Genomic DNA, 27,600 nt, shown 5'->3' with positions numbered 1-27,600 from the left:
TTTTAGGCTCCAATCTTTTCCTACGCAATATTCTTCACCAGGTGAAACAAATTATTTAATACTAATAAATAACAAATTTTTTATTCTAATAAATTTTCGGAGTAGTTTGTTTTTTGAAGAAATGGTTTCAATCAATTTAAGTCATTTGACTGAATCTCTATAAAAAATCTTTTTTTTTAGTTTTAACCCATAGTATTATTTTATAATTTTTTTGATATTCTTACTTTAGCTAATACAGCCGCATTGATGTAAAATAAAAAAATGTTTTTTTTTTATTTTTAATTTTTTTTTTATATTCTTCCTTTAGCTAATACGGCCTATCGCATTGATGTCCATAAAAACAATTTTTAGTTAAATATTTCCCGACGTTTCGTCGATGTATGTCGACATTTTCAAGGGATCTTCTATTTAAAAAATTATGTTTTAAATTACATGACATATAATTTTTAAAATAAAAAATCCCTTGAAAATGTCGACATATATCGACGAATATCAAAATCAAAAAAAAAACATAAAAAATTGATCTCGTCCATTGTACTAATTTGTGTGAAGAATTTTTATATGTTTAAATGTTCATAAAAAGAAAATAAATAAATAAAAATGAAAACAAAAATAATTTTTATTTTCATCAATGCGATAGGCTGTACTAGCTAAAGGAAGAATATCCAAAAAATATAAAATAATACTATTGGCTAAAACTAAAAAAATAAGAATTTTTTAAAATAAATTAAAACAAAAAACAATTAAATAAAAAATAATAAATAAATATCTTAGATTATAATAATAAGTCCCAATTGATAATTAAGTTTTTTTATCCCAGCTAAAAAGTAGTGATAATGTTCTTTTTGGATCCGGAAATGCTGCAAAATTGGCGCAGAAACAATGAATTTAGCACGGGCTTATCATAGGACGGATGTCCACCATTCTATGCCCGGTGCCCTGAATTTTCATCATTTCTAATCCGAATTCAGTGTTTTGAATATGATTTCAAAAACTATGTGATAATTTTCCATATAAATAATTTTTATAATTTTTTAAGATTTTTAATGCATTCGAACACGCTTGTCCGAAACGTTTGACCTTAACCCTCTAATGCCGGCGGGCTTTTAGGCGGGCTTCATTAAATCAGCATGCTTTTAGTAAAATGCACCTTAAGACAACAAAAATGAATAAAATAAAAAGAAAACCTAGTTTTCTTTACAGCATATACTCAATTTTACCGTATAATTTGTATACCCTCCACCATAGGATGGGGGTTGAGGGTGTAACACATCGAAATATTGCTCTAAGACCCCATAAAGTATATATATTCTGGGTCGTGGTGAAATTCTGAGTCGATCTGAGCATATCCGTCCATCCGTCCGTCTGTTGAAATCACGCTAACTTCCGAACGAAACAAGCTATCGACTTAAAACTTGGCACAAGTAGTTGTTATTGATGTAGGTCAGATGGTATTGCAAATGGGCTATATCGGTCCACTTTTACCTATAGCCCCCATAAAAACGGACCCCCAAATTTGGCTTGGCGGGACTCTAAGAGAAACAAATTTCATCCGATCCGGCTGAAATTTGGTACATGGTGTCAGCATATGATCTCTAACAACCATGCAAAAATTGGTCCACATCGATCCATAATTATATATAGCCCCCATATAAACCGATCCCCCGATTTGGCTTGCGGAGCAAATTTCATCCGATCCGGCTGAAATTTGGTACATGGTGTAAGTATATGGTCTCTAACAACTATGGAAAAATTCATCCACATCGGTCAATAATTATATATAGCCCCCATATAAACCGATCCCCCGATTTGGCTTGCGGAGCCTCTAAGAGAAGCTAATTTCATCCAATCTGGCTGAAATTTGGTACATGGTGTTAGTATATGGTATCTAATGGCCATGCAAAAAATGGTCCATATCGGTCCATAATTATATATAGCCCCCATATAAACCGATCACCAGATTTGACCTCCGGAGCCTCTTGGAATACCAAAATTCATCTGATTCAGTTGAAATTTGGTACGTATTGTTAATATATGGGCTCAAACACCCATGCAAAAATTGGTCGAAATCGGTCCATAATTATATTTAGCCCCCATATAAACCGATCCCCAGATATGACTCCGGTGCCTTTTGGAGAAGCAAAATTCATCCGATCTGGTTGAAATTTTGTACGAGGTGGTAGTATATGATATTTAACAGCCATGCCGAAAGTGGTCCATATCAGTCCATAATCATATATAGCCCCCATATAAACCGATCCCGAGATTTGGTTTTGGAGCCTCTTGGAGGACCAAATTTCATCCGAGTCAGTTGAAATTTGGTACATTGTGCTAGTATATGACCGTTAACAACCATGCCTAGGGAGCCACCGTGGTGCAATGGTTAGCATGCTCGCCTTGCATACACAAGGTCTTGGGTTCGATTCCTGCTACGACCGAACACCAAAAAGTTTTTCAGCGGTGGATTATCCCACCTCAGTAATGCTGGTGACATTTCTGAAGGTTTCAAAGCTTCTGTAAGTGGTTTCACTGGAATGTGGAACGCCGTTCGGACTCAGCTATAAAAAGGAGGTCCCTTGTCATTGAGCTTAACATGGAATCGGGCAACACTCAGTGATAAGAGAGAAGTTCACCACTGTGGTATCACAATGAACTGAATAGTCTAAGTGAGCCTGATACATCGGGCTGCCACATAACCTAACCTAACCATGCCTAACTAGGTCCATATCGGTCTATAGTTATATGTAGCCCTCAGATAAATCGATCCCCAATCACAAAAAATGGTCCATATGAAGTTCATAATTGTATATAGCCCCCATATAAGCGACCCCCATATTTCAATTCTGGCTCTCTACCACGTATGGACTAACTCACAATTTAGAAAACGATGTTAAGAAGTTTTAAGATACCACAACCCAAGTAATTCGATTGTGGATGACAGTCTTTCGGTGAAGTTTCTACGCAATCCACGGTGGAGGATACATAAGATTCGGCCTGGCCGTATATACTTGTTTATTGTATAGTTTTCTTCTTTTTGTGTCATTAACATTTAATATTTAATCCGCTGGCAACAAAATTCGGGCATTAAAGGTTTAAATATTTTTTTTTTTTAATTTGCAACTTTTCTAGAATGGATTTAGCATTTTTCGACATTTTATTAATTCTTATTCTGTTTTTAACCGATTTGAAGCAAAAAAGGTTACCCATTAAAAATATTAAAAAAAAAGAGTTATAAAAATTGGATTAAAACAATTTCCTGTGTAGTTAAAATAAAGAACATTTTTAGTGGGACATTTTGCAAATCTTCCAAATTTTTTTGCTGTTAGGATGTTATACAAATTTTTTGAAATTATAAAATAAAGTCAAATTAAAATTTAAAAATTGAAAATTTTTTTGAATTTGTCAAAACATATTTACTTATTATACCTACCACCTAAGGATAGTGATGGGGGTATAATAAGTTTGCCATTCCGTCTGTGGCACCTCGAAATATCAATTTCCGATTATATTAAGTATATATTCTTGATTAGGGAGGATATCAAGACGAAATTTTTGCACAAACTCGTCTTTTGTCTGTAAGCAGGTCAAGTTCGAATATGGGCTATATAGGTCCATATATTGATATAGGTCTCATATAACGACCGATCTCCCGATTTGACTTTTTCTTGAAATTCTTCAAAACAAAAAAAAATAATAATTATGTCTACTAAATTGTCTTGAATTGAATTTTTCCAAAATATCTACTTAATTTAATATAGGCGTTTAGAAAAACACATTCTAAAATTAAAATATATTTTTCCCAGATAGGTTCACTTTTTTAAGTGTGAGATGTTAGTTTTGTGCCGCTTTCGCAGACACTCGTAATGATTCATAATAAATTTAAGAATCATTTTCTTATGCCAAATTGCATACTTTCTAAATTAGATGTTTTTTGCCTAAAAGTATGCAAACATTTCCCTGGAAATGTTTGTTTGAAAATAATCAGGTGTTAATTACAAAGATTAATTACTAAAATTGATTCATAATTAACCCTCTAATGCCTCAATTTTTTTGTCAGCTGATTAAATATTCAATTTTAACAACACGAAAGCTAGAAAACTAATCAAGAAAAAATTATACGGTAAAATTCAGTATATGCTGCAAAGGCTCTTGAACAACTAAGTTTTCTTTTTATTTTATTCATTTTTGTTGTCTTAAGCTGTGCTTTACTAAAAGCTTCCTTATTTCATGAAGTCCGCCTAAAGGCGGGATTGGGCTTTAGAGGGTTAAAAGAAAAAAATATTTTTGGAATTGATTCAAATCTAATTTGCATCAGGACCGGCGGTTGCCAAAAAACAGCTGCAACCTATCGGAATTCGTGCCCAATTTCTTAAAATGATTTTTCAATTCGAACGACACTCTTTTTATCGCCTTTTAAAAAATATCAGCGTGTAGCTAAACATTAGAAAGCCTTTTTTCAAAGTTTTATTAAATTGACAATTTTATCTTCTGAAATATGATTTAGAAATGTATCTAAATTCGATCTAATCTCATCTCCCCAGATGAATCCATTTTTTTTGTTTGAGTGTGAGATGATATTTATGTGCTGCGTATCTGTCCATCAGCAAATCATATTTCTGACGTATTTATATCAAATATGTAGTTTCAATGAATATTTTCCCCTTTTTTTAATACAAAAACAAGGATTAAAATTTTTTAATAAAAAATTTTTGTTGTCTTAAGCTGTGCTTTACTAAAAGCTTCCTTATTTCATGAAGTCCGCCTAAAGGCGGGATTGGGCTTTAGAGGGTTAAAAGAAAAAATTATTTTTGGAATTGATTCAAATCTAATTTGCATCAGGACCGGCGGTTGCCAAAAAACAGCTGCAACCTATCGGAATTCGTGCCCAATTTCTTAAAATGATTTTTCAATTCAAACGACACTCTTTTTATCGCCTTTTAAAAAATATCAGCGTATAGCTAAACATTAGAAAGCCTTTTTCAAAGTTTTATTAAATTGACAATTTTATCTTCGGATATATGATTTAGAAATGTATCTAAATTCGATCTAATCTCATCTACCCAGATGAATCCATTTTTGTTTTTTTTTTTTTTAGTGTGAGATGATATTTATGTGCAGCTTATCTGTCCGTCAGCAAATCATATTTCTGACGTATTTATATCAAATATGTAGCTTCTATTCCCTTTTTGATATAAAATTTTTAATACAAAAACAAGGATTACAATTTTTTAATAAAAAATAATGTTCCCGAAAGGAAATAAAATAATATGACGATTTCGATCTTTTTTTGTTTTGTAAAAAATATATATATTTTATTTTGAAGTTGTAACTTAAAATAATATATAATGTATGTAAGCATAAAATTATTAAATTAAACGATAGCAAAACTAAAATCATAATTAAAACTTAACATTAAAGAAAGAAAAATAATAACATAAAAATCAAAACAAAAAAATTAAAAATGTAAAGGAAATGACTTTATTATAAAACACATTATATATTGTATAAATAACTAAAAGATAAATAAATTAAACCAAAATAATAAAAAAAATGAAAATACATAGTAAAAAAATTACAGAAAAAATATACAAAGCTAAATATAATAATTAAAATTAACAAAAACAAATTAAGTTTTCAATTCGTTTGCCTTTAATTGAAATTGAATGCGCTTATAACGGTTTATTTTTTAAAAGCCTATTTTTTCAGAAAATAATACTTAATCATATAAAAATATAGTAAAAAAAATATATATTTTTTTTAATTTATTCTAACACAAAATTTAAGCAATGGAATTATTAGTTGCATAATAGGTAATGATAGCGGTATTTTTATATATCTATATAGATTTTTTTTCTATTTTTGTTTGCTTTTACTCTTATCACTTATTTTTCGTTAAAAAAATGGGGAAAGTTCGAAAGAAATCGAAAATGTGTGTTGGAAAGTAGATGGAATTGTTAGGAGGCCTCATAAAAGCTAGACTCCTATACAGATAAAAAAGAAAATAATTCCAATTTAAGTATTGAGTTTGAAAAAAAAAAAATACTCAATTAAAAATTTAATTGATTCAACAAATTGTTAAATTAAAACAAAAATCAATGACAAAAATTATCAATTAATAGTATCAATTAATTTTTCAATAGTATAAATTAATTTTTTAATTGACTTTCAATTAATTTTTAAACTGATACTATCATTTTTCCGATTGAATCAATTAATTTCGTGATCGAAGACAATTTTTTTTTATGTAATGTAAAAAAATATTAATTAATTTTACAATGTAAATTCCTTTGAATATGGACATAAACATTGATATTTTAATACAAAATAACTTTACTAAATGGATTGTATATTTTCCATTACTTTAAATTCACATTAATTTGTTATTGTGATTCGTGTGTAAATAAAAAAAATATTAAATAATTTTACAATGTGAATTCCTTTGAATATGAACATAAACATTGATATTTTGATACAAAATAACTTTCCTAAATGGTTTGGAGATATTGAGTATATTTTCCACTACTTTCAATTCACAATAATTTGTTATTGTGATTCAATTAGGCCAAATTAATCTGACAAACATTTTGAATATCGTGTGTAATGTAAAACAAAAATTAAATAATTTTACAATTTAAATTCCTTTGAATATGAACATAAACATTTATATTTTAATACAAAATAGCTTTGCTAAATGGATTGGAGTTATCGAGTATATTTTCCACTACTTTCAATTCACAATAATTTGTTATTGTGATTCAATTAGGCAAAATTAATCTGACAATCATTTTGAATATCATGAGTAATATAAAAAAAATTAAATAATTTTACAATGTGAATTCCTTTGAATATGAACATAATCATTGATATTTTAATACAAAATAACTTTGCTAAATGGATTGGAGATGTTGAGTATATTTTGCACTACTTTCAATTCACAATAATTTGTTATTGTGATTCAATTAGGCCAAATTAATCTGACAATCATTTTGAATATCGTGTTATTTTAATTATCGCAGTAAAACGGTTTTCTCCAATAATAATTTTTTGATAATTTAATAAAAAGTAAATGACTTATTAATCAACGAATTGCATATTTATTTTTTCTATAATTTTATTGTACTCTCCATTCACAATAATGTGTTATTTTGATTGGAAAAAACGCCAATTGAGCAAAATTAATATGAATATCAAAGAGCGATTGAATGTTACACTTTTTATCAGAATTAAAATCGCAATAACAATTAGCATAAATAATCTCCCATATGCAGAGAATGAAGCCGCCGAGTCGCGCCAACGATTTCAGTCGCCGTCGACTATTTTTGGCCAGTCGACGCCGCCGCCGAATATGTCGACTCAAATTTAGCCGCCAATTAATCACAAATATCGATTTAAATCAGAAAAATTTATTAAAAATTGTCGTATTTTTCTAAAATTTTGAACTTTCTACCTACAATCAATCAATTTCATGATGCTATAATAATTTTGCAAAAATTTAGCTTGGAAAATGAATGCAATGAAAATTTTATTGTAACATTGTTTGTACAACTAATCTCATTACCATTCGAATAACTTCAAATTGATTTTATAATGGATAATTGTACTCCCCCAAATGGACAAATTTATATCGGCTTAGATGTCAAGCCGCTGGCGCCGGAGGCAAAAATTTAGTGTCAGCCGTTGCCGACGAAAATGGGTCGGCTTCATTCTCTGCCCATATCGTTTTAAATTACTATTTAAATGTTTTTAAAATCACAGATATATTTTACGTTTCAAATACAAGAGTTTTTTTTACAATTTTAGCCGCCAACGAATGCTTTCTGTTTCAGCAGACTTTTGGTATTTTAATTCTAATATTTTTCTTGGTGTGTATGGCAAAGTTAACATCTCAGTAGACAAGTGTATCCAATAAAGCAATGATAGTTTTCTTTTCCTATCCGGAAGTGGTGCAAAATTGGCTCAGAAGCAATAACTGCACACAAAAAATTTTTTTTTCTGATTCAATCACGAAATTAATTGATCCAATTAATTCTTTAATTGAAATGTCTTCATCACAGAAATGATAGTATCAATTAAAAAAATAATTGAAGGTCAATTAAAAAATTAATTGATCCAATTAAAAATTAATTGATACTATTAATTTTAGTAATTGATTTTTGTTTCAATTAAAAAATTTGTTGAATCAATTAAATTTTTAATTGAAAATTTCTTAAAACTCAATTAAAATTTTAATTGGAAAAAGGTTCGTGAAATTTTTTTCTGTGCACACAAAAAAAATTTTCTGATTCAATCACGAAATTAATTGATTAATTTTTAATTGAAATGTCTTCAATCACAGAAATGATAGTATCAATTAAAAAATTAATTGAAGGTCAATTAAAAAATTAATTGATACTATTAATTTTAGTAATTGATTTTTGTTTCAATTAAAATATTTGTTGAATCAATTGAATTTTTAATTGAAAATTTTTTAAAACTCAATTAAAATTTTAATTGGAAAAAGGTTCATGAAATTTTTTTCTGTGCACACAAAAAAAAATTTTCTGATTCAATCACGAAATTAATTGATTAATTTTTAATTGAAATGTCTTCAATCACAGAAATGATAGTATCAATTAAAAAATTAATTGAAGGTCAATTAAAAAATTAATTGATACTATTAATTTTAGTAATTGATTTTTGTTTCAATTAAAAAATTTGTTGAATCAATTAAATTTTTAATTGAAAATTTTTTAAAACTCAATTAAAATTTTAATTGGAAAAATGTTCGTGAAATTTTTTTCTGTGTGGGCTTGTCATATGGTGGAAGACATCTTTTTAAGAATTCGCTACATTGACTTCGCATTAGTTCTTCAGATGTGATTCTATTTCAGTATTTAGGATTTCATTAAAAAAAATTGGGAATCAATTACAAAAATAACGTTTTCTTAGTTTTTTTTTAACTTCATATCTACGTCTGTCTGAACGTCTATTTTATTTTATTTTATTTTATTTTATTTTTCTGGAAATTTCTCTTATTTTTTGTCTTTTCTGTGTTTTATGCCCAGTAAAAAATTACTGGTAAAACTACGTAAAACCTAGGATTTTTGTATATCATCAGAAAAGAACTTCTTGTGAAAATTAAGTCCATCTCTAGAAGAGCAATTTAGGATGTGCTTTAAAAATAATGGCTTAGAAAGAACTACCAAAAAAGCAAAGAAAACGTCGCCAAAAAAATAATGAAAATGTTCTTTTTGGATCCGGAAGTGGGACAAAATTGATGCAGAAGCGATGAATTTAACATGGGCTTGCCATAGGACGGAAGTCCTCCATTACAACAGCCGTTGCGCTGAATTGTAATGCATCTTTAGGTGTGATACAAATTCAATGTTTTGGATGTAAATTGAAAAATTCAGTGATATTTTCTCAAATAAATAATTTTTATGATTTTTTATAATTTTTAATGGATTCTAACGCTTGTCCTCAAATATTTTCAAAAATGCACAATTTTTTCAGATTGGCTTTAACCCTTTTTTCGACAAAATTTAAATGATTTGTAGCATTTTATGAATTCTGTTTTTAACCTATTTGAAGCAAAAAAAGATAAAACTACCCATTAAAAGTATGAAAAAACCAAGTTAAAAACAATTGAATTAAAATAACTTCCTGAGTAGTTAAAATAAAGAAGATCATTGGGAATGCATCTTCTGGAAGTGCTTTTAAAGTTGTGCCTTTGGAAGAACTTCAAAATTTTTTTTGCTGGGATGTTAACATTCCATACGAGACAACGAGAGAAATTAGCAGAAAAGTATACCACAAAAATCCTAAAATATTAACATACAACCGATTTTATTCAATTAGCCGAAATCGTTGAAATAAGAATCCTATAATAATAATAATAATAAATGAATAATCTCAAAATAAGAAAATTTCAATTTTTAATACACTTCCAAAATCCACATTAACAATATTTCCAACTGGAATTTGCATTATAAAATAGGGAATTCAAATCCACTTTTAGTAGATTTCAATAATTGCAATAATTAATATTTTTTGTTAATTAAATAGTTTTTGCTTTTAAAAATAAATTATAAATAATGAAAACTATTTATTTCAGTGTAGTAGTATTTATTGTCATTTCTAGATTAACAAAATATACTTAGAAAGCTTTTGTAAAGATATAATAAATTTAACAGTTTTTTTACTTCAACTTTTCCAACAACATTTTCGAATTTCTTTAATTAGATAATTTTTAAATTATTTTTTATAAAAAAAAGTTGCCTGAATGTAAAGGGTATGGGCGATGGAAGAAAGGAAGAGCAAAGAAATATTAACACTAAATAAACTTAATGGAATATACAAATTAAATCTAAATAAATTTATTTTTTTCATTACTTATTTATTTTTTATTTATATTTTATTATTTTTTTTTTTGATATTTTCTTTTTGTTTTTCATTTTAATATTGGCTCTCTTTAAAGAGTTTTGGCAATTGCTTAACACAAAATACAAGGAATCAGGAAAATTTTATCAACAGAATAAGTAGTAAAGAAGGAAAGCAATAAATTCATAAAACAACAATAAAAAATAATAGGTTTTATATTTGTTGTTTGTTTTTTTTTTACACTTTAGGGCCTAAAATATTATTGGAATAAAAAAAAAAAAGAAAAATATATTAAATAAAAGTTGGCATAAAAAATTAAACATTATTTTTATATAAAAAAAACGGAGGAAATATATGTTATTAAATTATTAATAATAAAATTAAAGTTATATACGTTTGTATGTTTTTTTATTTTTGTTTTCATGTTTTAAATTGTTCTTGTATTTAAGTATAAGTTTAATATTATTACTAACAAAAAGCCATAGTTTCTCAGAGCATATACACACATGTTCATTACTAATAGTATATAAATTAGAATGTTAGATAAAAGTAAATGATTGATTTGTTATTAACATGTTTTGATGTATGGTTTAAAGTACAAACGTTTTTCTTTTTTCATTTGTTTAGTAATAGCTCTTTATATAAATATAAATTATTATTATTTTGTTAAATAAATTAAATTTAGGCGAAATTTCTATAAACACAAAAAGGTTGTGAGAAGGTAAAGAACAGATAAATATAATTTGAATATGGAAAATAAAGGGGTTGGTTTGTAATGAAATACGCATTTTATGGTATTAGAACGTTTGTAAATTTGAATTTGAAATATCTGTAAAGATCGATGATTTTATGGGAAATGTGGTTTGGAATAAATAGTTCCTCTTTGTTAAATGGCCTGATTTCCGATTTTATTTCTAATGATACCTTATTATTATTATTATTTCTTGTGATATCTGATATATTTTTGTAGGCAATCATTCTAAACTTCTTTTTTCAATATTTAATTTCGGATTTTTTGTTCTTAATTTTTCAAATTTCGAAACTACATCCAACATCAAATATAAATAAGCGCCTTAAAATATTTATTTATTTTTAAGATTTTCTGCAAAGCGGATTTTATATTTCTATTTAACTTATACATTATATTTCCACTGACATTTTTTAATGAAATTGTGAATATTTTTTATTTTAATTGGACAAAATCTTTGTGTAAATCAATGACGAGTTAATCATATTGGACGCAATATTTTCTATGTTTTTGGAATATTTATTTTTGAATACTTCTATCTTCTATGAAACTTCATTGACTTTTATATAGACTCTATAATTTTAATAGTAAAGGGGGAAAAAAAAGATATGTGGACAATTTTGAAGCGACGCTATGAATATGGACCCCATGAAAATTAGCCCTAAAACCTAAATGAAGTAGGACCCAAAAAAATATATGTAAAACAACAACAGCAAATTCTTATATTTTTTCGGGAGTAACATCATTTTATTTTTGAGGCTCGTTTGCATAATGAAAATAAACCCCTAGATATGTGGAACATTTTGAAGCAGCGCTATGAATATGGGTCCCATGAAAATTATCCCCAAAACCTAAATGAAGAAGGACCCCAAAATATGATATGAAAATAAATCCCGAAGATATTTGGAAAGTTTTAAAGCGACGCTATAAAGATGGGCCCCATGAAAAGTAGCCCCGAAACCTAAATAAAATAGGACCCCAAAAAATTATATGGAAAACAAAAACAGCAAATTCTTATATTTTTTGGGGAGTAAATTTATTTAATTTTTGGGGCTCGATTGCATTATGAAAATAAACCCCGAAGATATGTGGAAAATTTTGAATATGGGCCCCATGAAAATTAAACCCAAAACCTAAATGAAGTACGGCCCTAAAAAATTATATGGAAAACAACAACAGCAAATTCTTATATTTTTGGGGAGTAACTTGATTTTATTTTTGGGCCTCGTTTTCATTATGAAAATAAAGCCCAAGATATGTGGAAAATTTTAAAGCGATGCTATGAATGTGGGCCCCATGAAAATTAGACCCAAAACCTAAATGAAGTAGGGCCCTAAAAAATTATATGGAAAACAACAACAACAAATCTCTATATTTTTGGGGAGTAACTTCATTTTATTTTTGGGCCTCGTTTTCATTATGAAAATAAAGCCCAAGATATGTGGAAAATTTTGAAGCGATGCTATGAGTTTTCATGGGGCCCATAGAAAATTAGCCCCAAAACCTAAATGATGTAGGACCCCAAAAAATTATATGGAAAACAACAACAGAAAATCTCTATATTTTTGGTGAGTAACTTTATTTTGTTTTTGGGGCTCGTTTGCATTATGAAAATAAACCCCGAAGATATGTAGAAAATTTTGAATCGACGCAATGAATATGGGCCCCAAAAATCTAAACGAAGTAGGATCGGTAAATATTACATGGAAAACCACAACAGTAAATTTTAATATTTTTTGGGGAAGTAAGATTATTTTATTTTTGGGGCACGTTTGCATTATGAAAATAAAGCCCAAGATATGTGGACAATTTTGAAGCAAAAACCTAAATTAAGTAGGATCCCAAAAAATTATATGGAAAACAACAACGGTAACTTCATTTTATTTTTGGGGCTTATTTATATTATGAAAATAAAGAAGATATGTGGAAAATTTTAAAGCGACGCTATGAATTGGGCCCCATTAAAATTAGCCCCAAAAACCTAAATGAAGTAGGATCCCAAAAATTATATGGAAAACAAAAACAGTAAATTTTTATATTTTTTGGGGAGTAACTTTATTTTATGTTTGGGGCTTGTTTGCATTATGAAAATAAACCCTGAAGATATGTGGAAAATTTTAAAGCGACCCTATGAATATGGGCCCAAAAACTTAAATAAAGTAGGACCCCAAAATATGTTATTTGGGAAACAACAACAGCAAATTCTTATAATTTTTGACGCAATGAATATGGGCCCCATTAAAATTAACCCCAAAAAATTATATGGAATACAACAACAGTAAATTTTTATATTTTTTGGGAAGCAACTTTTTTCAATTTTTGGGCTTCTTTGCATTGTGAAAATAAACCCCGAAGATATCTGAAAAATTTTAAAGCGACACTATGAATATGGGCCCCATTAAAATTAGCCCCAACCATCTAAATGAAGTAGGATCGCTAAATATTATATGGAAAACCACAACAGTACATTTTTATATTTTTTGGGGATGTAAGATTATTTTATTTTGGGGCACGTTTGCATTATGAAAATAAAGCCCAAGATATGTGGAAAATTTTAAAGCAAAAACCTAAATGAAGTAGGATCCCAAAAAATTATATGGAAAACAACAACAGTAACTTCATTTTATTTTTGGGGCTTATTTGTATTATGAAAATAAAGAAGATATGTGGAAAATTTTAAAGCGACGCTGTGAATTGGACCCCATGAAAATTAGCCCCAAAAACCTAAATGAAGTAGGATCCCAAAAAATTATATGGAAAACTACAACAACAGCAAATCTCTATATTTTTGGGGCTCGTTTGCATTATGAAAATAAACCCCGAAGTTATGTTGAAAATTTTGAAGCGACGCTATGAATATGGGCCCCATGAAAATTAGCCGCAAAAACCTAAATGAAGTAGGATCCCAAAAAATTATATGGAAAACAACAACATTAAATTTTTATATTTTTTTGGGGAGTAACTTCATTTTATTTTTGGGGCTTGTGTGCTTTATGAAAATAAACCCCGAAGATATGTGGAAAATTTTAAAGCGACGCTATGAATATGGGCCCCATGAAAATTAGCCCCTCAACTTAAATAAAGTAGGACCCCAAAATATGTTAAATGGGAAACAAACACAGCAAATTCTTATAGTTTTTGTGGATTAATTTCATTTTATTTTTGGGACTCGTTTGCATTATGAAAATAAACCCCAATTTCCTTTTTAGGATTGGGCTTCGTTTTCAAGTGGGTCATATTTTTGGATTCTGGGAGTTGACAATAATGGCAACTAAACACACTTTTGTTGTTGTAAAAAGTAAAGTATAGCATCAGATTGGTTGTTTGAGTGGGTGGCCTTTGGCCGGGATATAAAGTATTCGGCTCTAGATAAAGTCTAAAGAGCGCTATTGCGATTCGCAAGAGATTAATACTCAGGCACATTTATTTAATTTTTCTAATTAAATCTTCATATTTTTTCCATACGTTAAGGTTCATTTTCACGCGATCTAAAGAGAAAATAAGCCCAAATTTTATTTAGGGGTAGGTTATCATGCTTCAGTTACATTTTGTTGGGGCTTATTTTCCTGGGCCCCATTTTCATACCGTCTTTTGGAGCCACTAAAATTCTGCAAAACTAAATTATAGCCTAACCGATTTACAAAATTGTTCATATTATATTTTTCTAACAGTTGCTACATTAAAAGTTATATTTCTACAAATGTCATATAAAAATATACGCGCATCATAGATAAAATCAACTATGAAGTAGTTGAAACTTCTCATAAGTGGACACCGACGATCGCCCCAAAATGTTGCCACATTTTAGAGGTTCATTTTTAAAATGATAATATGGCAAATGTCTCACAAAAGTTGCCCACATTTGAGATGTGCCCGCTTTTCAGACTGTCCAAGTTTGAGGGATTTCACTGTAGTTTTTTCCAATCCTAAATTTAAGAAATTTAAAATTTCCATCATTGAGATTTTCTAAATATATTAAAAATTATTCAAAAGAATGTTTCCAAAAACATTCTAGACATTGGTTTGGAATCCAAAAGATAAGTTTGCCTCTGCGTTGGTCTAGTAGGATTGTAAGACACTGTTCTCCTGTAACTATAGAAAATTTTTAAAAATTTCAAATTATCGAGGGTTGCTAACGAAAGGTATGAGAGCAAACTAAGAAACTGTAACCAAGTGTTTTTTAAATAAATTCCGAACCAAAACAGAAAAAAATATTTATGAAATTGCTAACTAAAGACGACGATTTCATTGGACGGGAGACAATGGAAAAGCTTTAGAATTTTTGTGAATGGGATAAAAAAAAATATAAAATGCAGAAAATCTTGTAAGAAAATAGGCTTTATTGCGAAAAAACATTTCACAAATATTTGTCCAATTAAAATTTTAATTGAGTTTTAAAAAATATTCAATTAAAAATTTAATTGATTCAACAAATTTTTTAATTGAAACAAAAATCAATCACAAAAATTAATATTACCAATTAACTTTTTAATAGACTCTCAATTAATTTTTTATTTGATACTATTATTACTGTGATTGAAGACATTTTAATTAAAAAATTAATGAATTAATTTCGTGATTGCATCAGAAAAAAAAAATTTTGTGTGTATAGAGTAGAGCTCGACCGAAGCGAGTTTTTTAGGCCGAAGCCGATGTTCGGTAGAAAAACAGCAATAATCGGCCGAAGCCGAAGCTGATTATTTCCTCAAATTTGTAATAATAGAAATTTGGTGTTTTTAGTTCAATATTACAATATTTTTTTAAACAAATGCATAAATAAAACAATAAAAGGTAATTCATTTGATATCATAGGGACAAAAAAAATTTTTTATAATTCTTTTACGTATTACTTGTAAAAAAATTTGGTGTTTTTTAGTTCAATATTAGAATATTTTTTTTAAACAAATGCATAAATAAAACAATAAAAGGTAATTCATTTGATATCATAAGGACAAAACAAAATTTTTTATAATTTTTTTACGTATTATTTGTACTGGGTGTTTTGACAGAGACAAATTCAACAATTCAATATCAAATAAATTATTCAAAAAGCTTCGGCTTCGGTTAATCGGCCTCTTGACGCCGAAGACCGATTCGGGGCCGATTATCGATTTTTGGCCGAAGCCGATGCTTCGGTGGAGCTCTAGTATAGAAAGAAAATTCTGATATTTTTCACAATAGACGAATGGACTTTTCATGATCTTAAATGTGGACTAATCCACTTTTCATAATCTTGAAACAATAATAAATATAACGAAAATTTTTATGCGGAAATAATAAAATTTATACCGACTATTTTGTTCTCATTACACTCTAATCATTCATTCATCTTTCAAATAGGTCTATAAAAATTTTATGTCAACTTTCTCAGGTTCAATTAAATTGAAAAACAAATTTTATCCAATCTGAAACATATTAAATTTTTTTTTAATAAATTTTAAATTAACGGAATTAATTAAATTTCATTGATTTTTTTTTTCTCTTGCTAAAGGCAATCTTAATATACTTTTCAAAATTAAATATTTGCTTAACTGAATTAAATTTAATAAAAATAAATAAAATTATCCACATTTCATTGGTGGGGTTTTTCAGAGTCGGTTTTATAAATTCAATTTAAGTTTTCATTTAATTTCATTTAAATTATCTCTCAATTCGGTCTATCAAAATTTAATGTTAACCAATATTGACTATCGACTTTCGACTATTAACCAATATAGCTTAATTCGGTATTTTCCCAAGCTCAATTTAATTGAAAAATAAATTTAAACGAATATGAAATATATAAATCTTTTAGTTAAATTTTTAACGGAATTAATTAAATTTTAATTATTTTTTTCATTTTGCTTAAGGCAATTCTAATATACTTTTCAATATGTGCTTAACTGAATTAAATTTAATAAAAACATTTCTTTGATGGTTTTCTCGTTTTTTTAAACTCAATTAATGTTTTAATTTAATTTCATTTAAATTATCTCTCAAATCGGCCTATCGAAATTTAATGTTAACCAAAATTGACTATCGACTCACACGACTATTAACCAATACAATTTAATTTTGAATTTCCTCGGGTTCAATTAACTTGAAAAAAAAATTTAATCAAATCTGAAATATATTAAATATTATGTTACAAATTTGTTTTTATTGTATTCGATAAGTATTTTGATTTTTCCAATTAAAAATTATTTATAAAAACTCAACTCAACATATGACAACAAACTCCGAGTCGTTAGGTTCTACTCAACAGTATAATATTTTTGTTGTTTTCAAAAATGTTCCCGATGAAGTCTTTCAATGGAAAGAAGACATATTAAATAAAAATAAGCTCGTTTTTATTAATAATTTTTAATTGGAAAAATATATTAAATATTATTAATTAATTTTTAACGGAATTAGTTGTATTTATTTAATATTTTTTGTTTTTATTTTTATTATTTAATTTCATTTAAATTACCTCTCAAATCGATCTATAAAAATTTAATGTTAACCAAAATTGACATTTTATCCAATCTAAAATATTTAAACATTTTTTTAATTAACTTTTTTTACGGAATTAGTTGTATTTGTTTTATTATTTATATTTTATTATTTTATTATTTTTTATTATTTTTATATTTTTATTTTTATTATTTAATTTCATTTAAATTATCTTTCAAATCGACCTATCGAAATTTAATGTTAACCAAAATTGACTATCGACTTTCAACTATTAACCAATATAACTTAATTTGTATTTTATCAGGTTCAATTAAATTGAAAAATAAATTTAATCCAATCTGAAATATTTTAAATTTTTTAAAATTAAATTTTAAATTTTTTATTATTTAATTTTTATTATTTAATTTCATTTAAATTATCTCTCAAATCGACCTATCGATATTTAATGTTAACCAAAATTGGCTATCTAGTTTCGACAATTAACCAATATAATTTAATTTTGTATTTTATCAGGTTCAATTAAATTGAGAAACAAATTTAATCCAATCTGAAATATTTAAAACTTTTTTAAATTAATTTTTTTTACGGAATTAGTTGTATTTATTTTTTTATTATTTATATTTTATTATTTTTTATATTTTTATTTTTATTATTTAATTTCATTTAAATTATCTTTCAAATCGACCTATCGAAATTTAATGTTAACCAAAATTGACTATCGACTTTCGACTATTAACCAATAAATTTAATTTTGTATTTTTTCAATTAAATTGAAAAGCAAATTTAATCCAATCTGAAATATTTAAAATTTTTTAAATTAAATTTTTTACGTAATTAGTGGTACTTATTTTTTGTTATTTTTTATATCTTTATTTTTTTGTTTTATTATTTAATTTCATTTAATCTTTCAAATCGACCTATCGAAATTTAATGTTAACCAAAATTGACAATCGACTTTCGACTATTAACCAATATAATTTAATTTTGTATTTTCTCAGGTTCAATTAAATTGAAAAACAAATTTAATCCAATCTGAAATATTTAAAACTTTTTTAAAATTAATTTTTTACGGAATTAGTTGTATTTATTTTTTTTATTATTTATAATTTATTTTTTTTTTATTTTTATTATTTAATTTCATTTAAATTATCTTCCAAATCGACCTATCAAAATTTAATGTTAACCAAAATTGACTTTCGACTATTAACCAATAAATTTAATTTTGTATTTTTTCAGGTTCAATTATATTGAAAAGTAAATTTAATCCAATCTGAAATATTTAAAATTTTTTTTAAATTAAATTTTTTTACGGAATTAGTTGTACTTATTTTTTGTTATTTTTTATTTTTTTATTTTTATTATTTAATTTCATTTAAATTATCTTTCAAATCGACCTATCGAAATTTAATGTTAACCAAAATTGACTATGGACTTTCGACTATTAACCAATAAATTTAATTTTGTATTTTTGCAGGCTCAATTAAATTGAAAAGCAATTTAATCCAATCTGAAATATTTAAAATTGTTTTTAAATTAATTTTTTTTACGAAATTAGTTGTACTTATTTTTTGTTATTTTTTATATTTTTATTTTTATTATTTAATTTCATTTAAATTATCTTTCAAATCGACCTATCGAAATTTAATGTTAACCAAAATTGACTATCGACTTTCGACTATTAACCAATATAATTTAATTTTGTATTTTATCAGGTTCAATTAAATTGAAAAATAAATGTAATCCAATCTGAAATATTTAAAATTTTTTTAAACTAAATTTTTTTACGGAATTAGTTGTACTTATTTGTTGTTATTTTTATTATTTAATTTCATTTAAATTATCTCTCAAATCGACCTATCGAAATTCAATGTTAACCAAAATTGACTTTCGACTATTAACCAATAAATTTAATTTTGTATTTTTTCAGGTTCAATTAAATTGAAAAGCAAATTTAATCTAATCTGAAATATTAAAAATTTTTTAAATTAAATTTTTTACGGAATTAGTTGTACTTATTTTTTATTATTTTTTATATTTTTATTTTTATTATTTAATTTCATTTAAATTACCTCTCAAATGGATCAATAAAAATTTAATGTTAACCAAAATTGACTATCGTCTTTCGACTATTAACCAATATAATTTAATTTTGTATTTTATCAGGTTCAATTAAATTGAAAAATAAATGTAATCCAATCTGAAATATTTAAAATTTTTTTAAACTAAATTTTTTTACGGAATTAGTTGTACTTATTTTTTGTTATTTTTATTATTTCATTTCATTTAAATTATCTCTCAAATCGACCTATCGAAATTCAATGTTAACCAAAATTGACTTTCGACTATTAACCAATAAATTTAAGTTTGTATTTTTTCAGGTTCAATTAAATTGAAAAGCAAATTTAATCTAATCTGAAATATTAAAAATTTTTTAAATTAAATTTTTTACGGAATTAGTTGTACTTATTTTTTATTATTTTTAATATTTTTATTTTTATTATTTAATTTCATTTAAATTACCTCTCAAATGGATCAATAAAAATTTAATGTTAACCAAAATTGACTATCGTCTTTCGACTATTAAGCAATATAATTTAATTTTGTATTTTCCCAGGTTCAATTAAACTGAAAAACAAATTTTATCCAATCTGAAATATTTTAAAATTTTACTTTAATTAATTTTTTTACGGAATTAGTTGTACTTATTTTTTATTATTTTTATATTTTTATTATTTAATTTCATTTAAATTATCTTTCAAATCGACCTATCGAAATTTAATGTTAACCAAAATTGGCTATCGACTTTCGACTATTAACCAATAAATTTAATTTTATATTTTCTCAGGTTCAATTAAATTGAAAAGAAAATTTAATTCAAATTGAAATATATTAATTTTTTTTAATTAAATTTTTACGGAATTAGTTGTACTTATTTTTTGTTATTTTTTATATTTTTATTATTTAATTTCATTTAAATTATATTTCAAATCGACCTATCGAAATTTAATGTTAACAAAAATAGACTATCGACTTTCGATTATTAACCAATATAATTTAATTTTGTATTTTATCAGGTTCAATTACATTTAAAAACAAATTTAATCAAATTTGAAATATATTAAATGTTTAATAAATTTTTAACAGAATTAGTTTTTCTTTTTATATTTTTATTTTTATTATTTAATTTCATTTAAATTATTTCTCAAATCGACCTATCGAAATTTAATGTTAGACAAAATTGACTATCGACTATTAATCAATGTAATGTAACTTTATATTTTCTCAGGTTCAATTAAATTGAAAAGCAAATTTAATCCAGTTTGAAATATATTATTTTTTTTTTAATTAAATTTTTAACAGAATTATTTGTATTTATTTTTTATATTTTTATTATTTAATTTCAATTAAATTATCCCTATCGAAATTCAATGTTAACCAAAATTGATTTTAGTCTATTAACCAATATATTTTATTTTTGTATTTTGTCTGGTTCAATTGAGTAAACCAATTTAATCCAATCTGAAATATATTAATTTTTAAAAAAAATTTAACGGAATTAGTTGCATTTATTTTTGTTTCTTTTTTTTTAAGGCAAATTTAATAGACTTTTCAAAATTAAATGAATATTTAAATGATATAAATTGAATAAAATTAAAAATGCAATGAAAACCGAAATGCAGAAAATAATTAAACATCAACTGAAGATCTCAAGTATTGCATGGTAATTTCAAATGATTAGATAAATTAATTAAATTAACTATTGATATAATTTAGAATAAGAGAAAATTTTAGCAACTGGATTTTTATTAAAAGGAACGTTTACCCCTTTTTTCAAATCACCTCTTTACAGATATTTCATATTATATTCCACAAATAAAAAAAATGTTCTACCAAAAAATGACAACTGGTTTGCGAAATTGGAAAATAAAAGGCAGCAAATTAAAGTTAAAAGAGAAAAAAATTAACAAAACACTTTCTGTTAGAAATAATAAAGGTAACCACAGATATAAATACTATGTTATATATAAACAGCAAAGGATTAGAAAAGCAAAGATCACTTCTTTATAATTCTTATTACAAAAAAAAATAATAACATTAAAATTAAATAAAAATATATTAAATTAAAAAAATTGAAAGCAAAAAAAAAATAATAATACAGAAAAATAAAAAAATAAACATTATATGTATAAAGATATTTTATAAAAATCACTGTTTTAATGATGAATTTGCTGGCAGCGTAGCTGATCTTTGTACATTAACAGCATATGGCTTATAATTGGAACGTGTTGATTGGCTGTACGAGCGAGCGATCGAACGAACGAACGAATTAAAGGTAGGTGGTATGGTGGATGATGGTTGTTGTTGATCAATAGGATGTTGAGATTAATTTGGTATGATTTTCAGGATTTAGGACCGGGTGTTAATTTCGTTTATTGTTTTGACGCATTATTGTTGTGTGTGGTTTGAGAGTTTTTAAGAGTGTTACAACATTTTACCAATATTAAACGATGTAATAGGTAATACACACACACAGACACATTTTAATATATTTATAGATAGACGGTCACAACAACAACACATTGTTATAATGTTTGGAAGAGAGAAATAGCAGGATATATAAAAGAAATGAATAAAAATTAATTGTTGTATGAAAATTACCAATAAATGTAGATTTGTTTTATTTAGATTTTTGTTTGTATTAAAAAGTGGCATAGACGCAATAGACACACAAATTAAAGCATCATGAGTCATTTTGAAAAAAAAATAAAGAATTAATAAAAATGATTAAGACATATGATTGATATATAAACGTAAATGATAGAGAATAAAACCAATTGATGTTTTCATTAATAAGGGACTTTCTTTTTAAAGCCGATTACAATGAAACCACTTAGAGAAGCTTTAATAAACTCAGTAATGTCACCAGCGCTATTGAGAGGGGATTAAAACACCACTGAAAAAGTATTTGGTGTTCACTTGAAACTGGAATCGAAGCCAAGGCCCTTGTACCACGATGGCTCGAGGCCACTTAAGTAATCCTATAGTTAATATTTACTAGAAGTCAAAATGCATGATATGCCGACGAATGTCGACAATTCGTCGAATTCCCTATTATTTGTGTTTTTCGAAATTACACCTTTTCGAGTTTTGTTAATTCTTTGCTTATTAAAAAATCAAAATTTCCAATAAGTAAAAAATACTGAATTTTCGAAATTCGGTATCGCTCTATAGTTTTTCGGAGAATTTTGTATTTTTACACACACGGAAAAATCGTGTTTTCATTGAATTCGCATAGACCGAAAATTGATCATTTGTCGCCAGTATCGATCTTGTGTCAGAGGACAAATAAATTGAATAATCATTGTTATTATTTTTATTTATAGAAACTTTTATAACAAAAAGTATAAAAGAAATATTTCTGAATAGCCGCGAAATAAAATCTTGTTTTCGTTTCTGGTCTAAATCTAATCTAAAATATCCGTCGACCTACTCCTATAAGAAATTTTGTGCCAAGTTTCAAGCACGTAAAAAAAAACTATAAGAAATGATTCTAATTCGCGGCATGTTTTTACTGACATAAAGATCAATTTTGTTATATTTTTGTACACATATATTTTTTTTTTTTGATTCTATCACGAAATTAATTGATCCAATTAATTTTTTAATTGAAATGTCTTCAATCACAGAAATGATGTCAATTAAAAATTAATTAAAAATTTATCTAATTGATCCAATTGAAAAATTAATTGATACTATAATTTTTGTGGTTGATTTTATTTCAATTAAAAAAATTGTTGAACCAATTAAATTTTTAATTGAATATTTTTTAAAACTCAATTAAAATTTTAAATGGAAAAATTTCCGTGGAATTTTTTTCTGTGTACCCTCCACCACTGAACTTTGTCATTCCGTTTGTAATATATCGCAATATTGATCTAAGACCACATAAAGTATAAATGGTGAAATTCTGAGTCGATCTAGAGATGTCCGTCCGTCCGTTGAAATCACGCTAACTTCCGAATGATCCCTAATATTCATGCACAAATTGGTCCATATTGGTCCATAATTATATATAGCTTCCATATAAACCGGTCCCCAGATTTTGCTCGCAGACCCTCTGGAAGGAGCAAATTTTATCCGATCCAGTTGAAATTTTGCACGTTGTGTTAGTATAAGATCCCTAACATTCGAGCAATAATTGGTCCATATCGGTCCATAATTATATATAGCCCCCATATAAACCGATCCCCAGACTTTGCTTGCGGAGCCTCTTGGAGGAGCAAATTTTATCCGATCAGGTTGAAATTGTGTACGTTGTGTTAGTATATCGGCAAGTGCTACCACAACCCAATTAACTCGATTGCGGATTATAGCCTTTACTAGAAGTTTCTACACAATCCATGGTGGAGGGTACATAAGATTCGGCCGATCTTACGGCCGTATTTACTTGTTATTTGATTAACTGTCACAAAAATTTCTGAAGAAAATCCCGAATTTGGGGCATATCGCCAATATTGGCAACATTGGTGCATAATTAATTATTAACTAGGCGACAATGTTAGTGGTTTACTTCTTTCTTAAACTGGTTTTATTCTCTATCACAATCAAAAACGAAACTAAATCCCAAATGATTTTTTTATATACAACACAATGTAGAAACATAAACCCTATATAGATCCAAAGCTCCAAATAGAGAAAGAATAATTGCCTTATTGTCTATGAGACACACACACACACATACATACTCACCTTGGTGATATTTTACTACCATCTGAATTATTGCTATTATTATTAGATGAGGAATTTGCCTTATATCCACATTTTTGGATACGTTTAGAGAGACGTGATACCCATAAATTCTGTTCATCGGGTGTTGTGGCCAACAATAACATTTCTCGGGCACTATGAGGATCATGATGGAGTTTACAAGGAGCCAAGGGATCATTATTATCGACATGTTCCTTGTGGATTTTATTGCGGCATCTAGAAAAATGGTAAAATAAAAAAAAAAACAAATTGAATTAAACTATTTTTCTATTTATTCATTGCATTGTCTTCCAAATACCTTTTGCATTCATACGCCGCCGGCGGCTTAAACATATGCCACAAGGGTTTAGGACATACTTCACAAGCTGTTGGCATATGATAGGTTATATGCACAAATTCATGGCCTAGATATTAAAAAAAAGTAAAGCGAAATGAAATTAAATGTGTTTGTTATGGTTAACATTTTTACTGAAAGTTGAAGACGACTGTCCCCACACACATACCTTTATGTATTATCGATCCAGGTCTTTCATCTCCTGTACCTCCTCTTAGCATGCTCATATCCAATTGTTGTTGTTCATCGGGTCTACGGGCTTCACCTTCGCCGGCGTATAATAATTGAAATATGCGCGGTATCTCTTTGGCATCGGCTCTTATAACATCACCCTGAGTTACTGAACGTACATGAAATACTTTGCTGTAAAATTCAAAAAGACAATGATAATTCAAATAATTGTTAAAAAAAAAAAAAAAAAAACAAACAAAATTATAACCACTGGTAAATACATATGAACATATTTTCCACCCCCAGAAAGCTAATTGAAGTAAAACGAGCAAACTAAGATTTTCATATACAAATATATAATTCTTGAGGATTTCATAGAGATTTCAATTTTTCCAAATGATAACGAATTTACATCCTTTTCGTTCGAGGAAGCATATAAAACTTCAAATTTCGACGTATAGAAAACTTCATTGTTTTTAGGTTGATAGTATTACTTTAATAATACGAAATATACTTTTTTTAAGGATGTGTTAACTTACCTTAAATCTAATATTAGCACAGGATCAATGGTATTCTGTTTGTCGATTTCCGAATTGTAGAATATAATTTTACGCGATGATACCACAACAAATTGACGCTTCCAGCCATGGCGTCTGATATTCTGTTTATTAGGCACACTCAACCAGCCCTCGAATACCGAATCCTGTGTAAGTGAAAGCAGAGATGAATTCTAGCCATTTGTGTGAGACAACAAGAACATGCCCCCCCGCGCAAAAGTCATGGTTTCCATACCACAAACAAATTTTGGGGGGGTTGGGGACAATAGAGTTATCATTGACATTTTGTTAGTTAAGTTAATAATTGTTGATTTAATTTGGTTTAATTTTAGTAGATGAGCATTGTTTTCATTTTGAAGTTTTGGAGTGAGTTTTTCGACCCCCCAAATACAAATAAAATCATGATGGTAGTTTGTAGTGAATGATGATGATTGGGTAGATGGATGGATGAATGATATGATGAAGCCAAAGAAATATAGAAATAGAAGAAAAAAAAAAACAAATATAGAATGTCAAGTAGTTAAATGAGTGTTTTTCATGGAAATTAGTTTTGACAAAAAATCGAGAAAGAGAAATGGGGAAAACATAAAACTTACTTGATTATCTTCGGGATCATTGTCGGCCGATGACAATGAGGCGGTTTCATTAAGTTTTGATTGCAGCTGCTCAATTTCGGTTGCTTTACAATCGATTTCCATTTGGAGTTTTTGTTTAATCTAACAATAGAAAGACAATGTTATTACACATCAAATTCCATGTGATGAAAGAGAATATTGGTAACTCACGTGACTGTCTTCAATGACTTGACTTTGTAGATCTTGGAATTTAAGTAACAATTGATTGTATTTCTCACGTTCCTGTTGCATCTCTTGTTGTATGCGACGCATTTCCTTTTCTTTCTTACGCAATTCAGCCGATGAACGTGTTTTACCTTTTTGTTCTAAAGAGAAGAGAAATGGGATGTTGGTTTTTAACATAAAAGAAAATGGCAAATGTTTAAATATAATAATTTTTTGCAGTCTTTAATTTCTATTGGTTGCATTTTCACTACATTCAAAAGCTACGTCGATTAGGCTAGAAATCTACTAACTCGAAGGTAACTAAATTAGGAAATCGGATTATTTATTTTTGTACCTTGATTAGAATAGAAAGATAAGTTGACCTAAGACAGATGAAAGGATATATCGTCTTACAATTTTCACCATAATTGGAAACATGCCTTTTGCAAGAGATACAAAATTCGAATAGCATACAAAACACAAGATAAGTAGACCTAAGACAGATGGAAGGATATATCGTCTTACAATTTTCACCATAATTGGAAACATGCATTTTACAAGGGATACAAAATTCGAATAGGATACAAAACACAAAGTAATTTTCTTAATCTTGAAAGGAAAAGTATTTGGTAATGTCGAGAATATTGTGAACGTAGCACAAGGAAGCCTAAAACTAGCCTGTTACCACTCCTAACAAACTAATCTCTTACAGTTCGATATATTTTGGCTATTTTTTACCAAATCGGAAAAAAACATTTATACGGAAGCTATTTCTAAATTTGAACCGATTTCAACCAAATTTGGCATTCATAGTTACTATGTTAATTCTACTTCCTGTGCAAAATTTCGGATAACAACATTGACCTATGTGGTCATATGAGGGAAAATAGGGTGAAAAGTGGCAGTCCATTGTGATAAAATAGGGTGAAAGATATATATGGGAGCTATATATATATATATAAATCTCAACCGATTTCAACCAAAATTATCATGCATTATTAGAATGTTAACTTTACTCCCTGTGCAAAATTTCAAGTAAATCGGATTACAACTTTGATCTCTGTAGTCATATGAGTGAAAATCGGGCGAAAGATATATATGGGAGCTATATCTACATCTCAACCGATTTCAATAAAATTTAGCATACTTGAGTACACTACTAATTGTACTCCTTGTGCAAAATTTCTAGCTAATCAGGGTAAAACTCTAGCTTCTGGGACCATATAAATGCATATCGGGCGAAATTTATATATGGAAGCTATATCTAAATCTGAACCGATTTCTTTCAAATTCAACAGGGTTCTATTCCGACCCAAAAAAGAAATTTGTGCCAAATTTGAAGTTGACTGGACTAAAACTGCGACCTGGACCTTGAACACAAAAATGTGTTCACAGACAGACGGACGGACACGGCTATATAGACTCGGGAACACTGTTGCCACAGTTGCT

The 27,600-nt window shown here is 27.3% G+C and overlaps 1 protein-coding gene across 10 annotated transcripts in view; it reads right to left on the bottom strand.

The window, feature by feature from the left end:
- Window positions 1-27,600, bottom strand: part of Rok (Rho associated coiled-coil containing protein kinase) — an 82,354-nt gene that overhangs the window by 998 nt on the left and 53,756 nt on the right. For 4 of the 10 annotated variants that reach the window (XM_075302474.1, XM_075302473.1, XM_075302475.1 and 1 more), the window contains 7 exons: window positions 26,158-26,312; window positions 25,969-26,088; window positions 25,355-25,545; window positions 24,814-25,007; window positions 24,609-24,714; window positions 24,293-24,526; window positions 10,713-15,199 (listed from right to left, as the gene is read on the bottom strand). In XM_075302474.1, coding sequence (XP_075158589.1) covers window positions 15,094-15,199; window positions 24,293-24,526; window positions 24,609-24,714; window positions 24,814-25,007; window positions 25,355-25,545; window positions 25,969-26,088; window positions 26,158-26,312 — 1,106 coding nt within the window. In that variant the 3' untranslated portion in view covers window positions 10,713-15,093. Of the gene's footprint in view, window positions 1-8,693; window positions 10,611-10,712; window positions 15,200-21,637; window positions 21,837-24,292; window positions 24,527-24,608; window positions 24,715-24,813; window positions 25,008-25,354; window positions 25,546-25,968; window positions 26,089-26,157; window positions 26,313-27,600 lie in introns of those variants that run through there. The other 6 variants (XR_012720935.1, XM_075302480.1, XM_075302477.1 and 3 more) reach the window with 6 other exon arrangements.

Source organism: Haematobia irritans, chromosome 3 (genome assembly GCF_050003625.1).
Source record: "Haematobia irritans isolate KBUSLIRL chromosome 3, ASM5000362v1, whole genome shotgun sequence".
Taxonomy (NCBI): Eukaryota; Metazoa; Arthropoda; class Insecta; order Diptera; family Muscidae; genus Haematobia; species Haematobia irritans.
This window is presented reverse-complemented; position numbering and strand designations above follow the sequence as displayed.